Raw genomic sequence first — 6,485 nt, forward strand, 5'->3', positions numbered from 1 at the left:
ATGGAGGGAAAGGAGGCGGGGATATGCAAACGAGAGCCGCGGGGCATGCTGGGGAGGGTGGTTTGGTGCAGCCCTCCAGCGCTGGAGGAGCCCGGGGGAGGGGGCGGCATCCCCCGGCCATAACCCCGCGGGCACGGCCTGGGGGGCCCGGGCGTCCCCCCCGGGTAGGGCCCGGAGGCCTCAGGTTCCCTTCTGAGCCCCGGCAGGGCCTGGGGGCGCACCACGGCGCGGTTCCGTGCTCCCCGGGCCTCCCCCAGCTGAGCATCCCTTGCCTCGGAGGTTGCTCCCTCCTGCCTTGGCTGCGGCAGAGCTGGGGGGGTGTGGGTGTGTGTGTCTGTAAATATCCCCTCTTTGCCCCCCAAATTAAACAGCCGCCCCCGGCCTCTGCTACAACCATGGATGTGGTGCATGAGAGGGGGGGAGGGCACAGAGTTGAGAGGAGCATCCCTGGCTCGCCCCAGCTCTCGCCGGCAATGAAGAGGCCCAGGGCGTGAAGGAATTGTCCTTTATTTGGGAAGTTCACAGTCGGTTTGGGGCGGGAGGACACTGCTACAACCCCCCCTGCCATGATCAGAGCTGGGACTGGGGCAACGGATGGCCCTGGGCTGGAGAGAGCTGCAGGGCAAAGGGGGACCCCAAGAGCTTGGACCTACAAGAGACAGCCTGGAGAGGAGGCCTCCAGCACAACCCTCCCACCGCGGGTTTCTTTGGCTTTCTTTGGACATTGCACGCTCCCAGGAAGCGCCGAGGAGGGGAGCGGGTGCCTGCGGGAGGGCTGAGGCGCCAGCAGTCCCCCCAAGACACGGGAGAATCTCGCTGGATGTGCCCTGTGGTACATCTGCACTGCTTCCCTTCCCAGAGCCGGGTCCAGCCGTAGAAACCGCCATGCCCATTCCTACCCACGCAGCTTCCTTCCTTCCAGGGGCCTCCCCCTGCCCATCCCACCGTGTTGGCAGGACCAGGATGCCTGCTGGGGGTCACCAGGCTGGGGACAGCGACGGTGTACCAGTGTGCAGGAGCTCCCGCTTCCCCCCGACACGCTTGGGGCTGGGGGCTGAGCCCCTCTGATTGCTGGGAGGGTGCTCGGGGGTCTCTGCTCTGCCTGTGGCTCCATCCCTGCAGCTGCAACCACATCTGCGCCGGGAGGGATATGGGGGGACAGCGGGAGGGGGATCCGGCACCTCCAGCGGAGAAAGCATCTGTGTTTCTGCAACTGCGAGTCCGTGGGGAGGGGTCAGCGAGCCCCAGGGAAGCCCCTTGGCAGGAGAGAGGCACGTTCCGGTGCAGGTCCTGTGCCACGGGGCCGCCCCGTCACCATTCTTAGTTCCTTGCCGCGATGACCACGGACAAGGCCACACCGCCGAGCGCGATGGCTGTTGCCCCGAAGAGCCACTTCCATGGGATGGACTGAGGAGGAGAGAGCAGCGAGGTGATGGGATGCACGGGGTGTGCCACGAGCTGTGTGGCCCTGCCTGTGCTGGCACAGGGCCACGGGGCAGCATCGAGCTCCCAACACTCAGCCGAGATAACGCAGCCCAAAAAGGCAAGTGCTGCGTCGGCTCTGGCCGGCACGTCCGCAGGGACAGCGTGTGCCGCCGACAGCCCAGCTGACCGTGCTTTCCACCGGCGCAGCCAGCGGGCTCCCGAGTGCAGCAGCTGGGAGCAAAGTCCAGACCCTCCAGCTGGCATCGCCGGGATCCAGCGGACAGAGCCAGGAGCGCAGCCGCAGCTCTCGGTGTTTTCCTGGCAAAACTGCTGGAGCGTGAGCCCCCAGCTCCCACCCGTGGGTCACATCAGCATCCCCCCCCTGCTCAGGAGCACAATTGTGTCGACCCCCAGTGACCTGAGGGACACTAACACCCCCCCTGTGCCCAGCCCAGCGCTCCCCACCCCTTAGGGTGACCCTCACCCGCTCTGCCATCCCCCCCAGAAAGGTCAGCCCCTGCCCTTACCCAGGGCAGTTTGTCTTTGCATTTCCCCGGCGTGCCGGCGGCGCTGGGATTCCCGAGCATCTTCCTGTACATCTCCGTCTCCACGTTCTTCTGGTCCGCGTGCTTCTTCACCAGCTTGGAGAGCTCAGCGTGGATGGTCTGGGGAGGAGAGAGTGGCGCTGTGGTTATCAGCCCTGCACCATCCCTGCGGTGCAGGGGAGGGGACAGGCACCGCAGTGCCACCGTCGCCACATCTGATCACCCCAGGGCCCTGCAAGAGCTTTGTGGAACAGCTCAGAAGCAGCTGGGTGGGGGCTGATGCCCCCACCCCTGCACTCCTCCCCTGCACTGAGGGGCTGCACCAGGCTGGCATCGGACACCCAGGCTGGGTGCCCCACAGGTCTGGGTGCCCCCCTGTCCTTTTTGGCCACCCACACTGTTCCCAGCCTGGCAGTGGGGAGCAGAGCCCAGGGCTGATGCCAGACATTGGGAAAAGGATTTTATCCTTTAACCAAGAAGGAAAAGTGTCTGCCTTGGGGACAGACGTGCCCGAGCTCTCCCACTTTTCTGTCTGGAAGCAGCCTGGGAAAGAGGGCTTAAACTCAGCCCAGTCTAAAGCAGGATTGCAGCGAGACCCAGCAGCATGTCGGTACCTGCCCGGCTGTGCCAAGCGGCAGTGACGGCTGGGGCTAAGCGACCGCCGCAGGAGAAAGCTCTGCATCCCGCACAGAGCTCGCGGGCTCCCAAGAAAGCAGCACAAAGCACAGTGGAGCCGAGCACGCACCGCCAGCCGTTCCCTGAGCTGGTGGTGGCAGGGAGGACTGTGCAGTGGCCACGGTGGCGCAGCCGCCCAGTGCGGTGGCCATGCTGTGCCCTCTGCTGGGGATGCCACGCTCCGGGTGGCTCCAACAGCTCTCTGAAACACTGGCACTGGTGACCCACACTGGCTCTGGTGTCCCATGCTGGCACCAGCGACCCATATCAGCAACCCACACCAGTAGCAGTGATCCATGCTGGCTTTGGCGACCCACATCAGCTCTGGTGACCCATGCTGGCAACGCGCACCAGCTCCAGTGACACATGCCAGGTCTGGTGACCCACACTGGTAACCCATGCTGGCACCGGAGACCCACGTAGGCTCTGGTGACCCACACTGGTGACCCACATCGGCACTGGTGAGCCCTGCTGACAACCCATGCCAGTTCCAGTGATCCACACTGTCACCAGAGACCCATGCCAGCACCAGTGACCCACACTGGTGATGCATGCCAGCTCTGGTGACCCACACTAGCACCAGAGACGTACAGTGGCTTCGGTGACCCATGCCAGCACCAGCAACCTGCACCGGTGACCCACATCAGCTCTGGTGGCCCACACCAGCAGTAGAGACCCACACAAGCTCCAGTGACCCACATTAGCACCAGAGACCCACGCCACCTCGCCCAGAGACCAGCCAGGGCTTCACCAGACCACAGCACACTCAGCACCGCTCCCTTGAACATGAGACTCGGGATGTCTGCGGGGTGCAGAGCACCTGCAGGCACCCCCGAGGGCTGGCACATCCATGTAGGACAAACACTGGCATCCCCCCGGCTCCCCAAAGGTGTGTTTCCAAGGGGTCAGGAGAAGGGAGCCCAGCAGCTCACGCTCTGTAACAGCTGAAAGGTGCCAAGAGCCCCAGAGAAGCAGGTTTCCTCATCTGAGGCAGCTGGAGCTGAGCATTTCTCGAGTCTGTTTTCACCACCGGCAGCTGTAGCCCGTGACTCACCGATGCGTGTTTAACGCTGCCGTCTGGAGCGGCACGGCCACTTCCCCGGGAGTCCCGGCCGCCAGCCGGAGAGGCCAGTAATTTGCTGTACTTGTGGTTTCACTGGTAACGTCACTGCCGGGCATTTTGATTTTTCACCCCTCTCCAATTAAAAGCTTCGTGTGAATGGGCTGGTGAGCAGCAGCCCCGCCAACAGTGACGTGGGGGAGATGCATAGGGGGAAGGTCGCTTGTGCTCTCGCTCACCACTGCTGCCCACCCGAACCTTGCTGGGAAGCAAAGGGTTTGAGACCCTGCTCACCCTTCCCTGGGGGTGATCTCAGACCACGAACTCTGTGGGTGCTGCAGGACCACCAAGCGCCCGCTTTCACAGTGGCCCATCCTACCCAGGACCTTCAGGCACCAGATCACAATGGTCCAGTGAAGCTTCCAGAAAAGAAGCAAATAAAACAACAGACCCAGTCGAGGACCAAACCTCCCACCTCAACCCCAGCTCGCTCCTGCTGCAGCCATTTCCTCATACTAGTTTTTAATTTTTCTTGAGGCTCTGCTCCTGCAGCTGATCATTAACTGACAGGAAATTCCTGACACAGAGCTCGCCCTGGCCAGGGCGCTGGACTGAGGTCTGGGCTGCTCCTGCCGCCCAGTGAATCACGCTCCGAGCTGCTGAGCGAGTCGCCAGGGACTCGGCTCTGCTCCACTTCCTGTAGCCACAGCACGAGCCGCTGGAGCCACCCGGGGAAGCTGGAGTGGCCAGGACAGTACATACAGGGATAGGCTGGCAGGGAGTCCCGTCACCGCCAGGACCAAAGGGCAAAGAGAGAGTCTCGCAACGTGGAGATAAGGGACCAGCCAGCCCAGCCACTCTCGGGCGTTGCACCACAGGGTGCATCACCCCATAGCTGCCCAGGCCCTGGGGGCTGTTTCTAGCCTCCCTTCACAGAGGAAGCTGGTAACAGCTACAGGTGGCTTCATTCTTCCGCAGGGGACAGGGAGGTCTGCAGGGACATGGGAAGAGGAGAGCGTCCTGCACTCAGACCGGCAGGATGGCCAGTGGCACGCACAGCAGCCTACCTTGTTTGAAGGCTCCAGCTTCAACGCTGCCTTTAAGATGGGGATGGCCTCTCTGTATTCGCCCTGCTGAGCCAGGACCTGGAGGGCAAGATACAGTTTGAGCAGGACCTCTCCTCAGGTCTGTCCCTTGGTCCTGCCTTCCGTCACGCCGCGGAGAAGGGACGGCAGCGCCTGCCACACGCCCAGCCTCACCTTGCCCTTTCGGAAGAGAGCCTTGATGTTCCCTGGCTGGTGCTCCAGGACGAGGTTACAGGACTTCAGGGCTGCCTCGTAATGGTCCAATTTAAGCTGAGAGGCTGCCAGGTTGTTGAGACATTTCACCTTCACATCCAGCAGTTCAGTCTCCTCATCCGGACTGAAGTCAACTGCAAAGACCCCAAACCCAAGTTACAGCAGGAAGGGAGCCCTGGCAGCCCTCACCCAGGGTGGCAGCAGGTACCTTTTGAGCTGGAGCCGATGATCTTGAGGGCAATGTCATAGGAATTGATGGCCAGCACGTAATCTGCCTGCTGGTAGAAGAAGTTGCCACGCTCCCGCTTGCGGTTGGCCAGCTCTATCTTCTCCTTCCCGCTGAGCAGCTCCAAGTCCGGCGCGTCCCGAGCCGCCAGCAGCTCCACCTCCAGCGTGAGGGCTGCGTTGGGTGGGACATCGGGGCTCCTGCACAGAGAAGGGCAGAAAGCTGTGGCACCGCTGCCACCTCTGCCAGTCCCACCAGCCACGGGGCCATGTAGATTCAGCACCAGAAATCAGAGCCACGGAAGCTCCCTAGGACAGGGCACGATGTAGATCATTCCCCCCGAGACAGGACACGCTGCTATTCCCTGCATGTAGCGAGCGAGCTGGGTCTCCCTGTCTGTGGAAGCTGTGGCTTGCTGGCTGGGCTTTCACCGGGAGGGCACTGACAGCTTTCACAGCCTGTTTGGGGCCATCCCGAGGCCTCCCCGCTCACCTGCCCTGAGCACCATAGCAGTACTTTGCATCTGACATGATCAAAGCTGTCTCCCCCATTTCCAGGAGCTGCACACACAAGTCCAGAGCCTACAAGAAACAACACCACATGGAGAGAGCATGAGCAAAGGCAGAGGGGTCACTTCCAACCCGCAAACAGGGACGTCACTGTCCCCAAACCCTCCCCACGCCCCCTAAGGCAAGGTCTTGCTCCGCAGGGCAAAAATAAGGCAGCGATAAAGCCGGGCAAGATTTCCCCCAGCCCTGACCTGCAAGACATCGCAGTCCCCCAGCGTGAAGGTGAGGGCAGGGTTCTCCTCCACCACACTGCCATCCTCCAGCGTGGCCTTCAGGCGGATGGTCACGTCCTGACCCTTGTGGGGACGCGTGTCCACCCCCTGGCCCGGCACCAGCGTCTTCTTCTTGAGCAAGCCACTCCCTGGGCAAGGAGAAGCCAGAGGCACGTCAGCCCGGAGCAGGGAGGGAAAAGCTTGGCTCCCACCGCCCTGCTCCAACTCCTGGCCGGCCCTGACGGCGCGGGGTGTGCCGGCCAAGCCACGGGGAAGCCCGTGAGACGCCCAGGCCCAGCGCCCTCCTGCCCGGGCTCTCACCCAAAACATCAAGCCACTCCTGGGGGTCCTCAGCCGCTTCCCCCCCGCCCTGCTCCGGAGCCTGGGTGTCCTCCCGCGGCGGGGCCGGCGGCCTGCCCACATCCTCCAGCGGTGGCAGCTCGCTCAGGTCCTCTTCTTCCTCCTCCTCCTCCTC

General features: G+C 62.9%; 1 protein-coding gene across 1 annotated transcript; it reads right to left on the reverse strand.

Moving 5' to 3' along the window:
- Positions 1-491: 491 nt before the first annotated feature.
- On the reverse strand, positions 492-6,485 carry FKBP8 (FK506 binding protein 8; the record flags this gene model as incomplete). Its single annotated transcript, XM_026864912.1, has 8 exons — positions 492-1,407; positions 1,953-2,090; positions 4,773-4,850; positions 4,965-5,137; positions 5,212-5,429; positions 5,722-5,810; positions 5,990-6,159; positions 6,332-6,485. Coding segments are annotated over 8 exons (1,107 nt in total), but the record flags the coding sequence as incomplete, so codon positions are not given.

This window comes from Athene cunicularia, assembly GCF_003259725.1.
Source record: "Athene cunicularia isolate RWA chromosome 28 unlocalized genomic scaffold, athCun1 chr28_part1, whole genome shotgun sequence".
Lineage (NCBI taxonomy): Eukaryota > Metazoa > Chordata > Aves > Strigiformes > Strigidae > Athene > Athene cunicularia.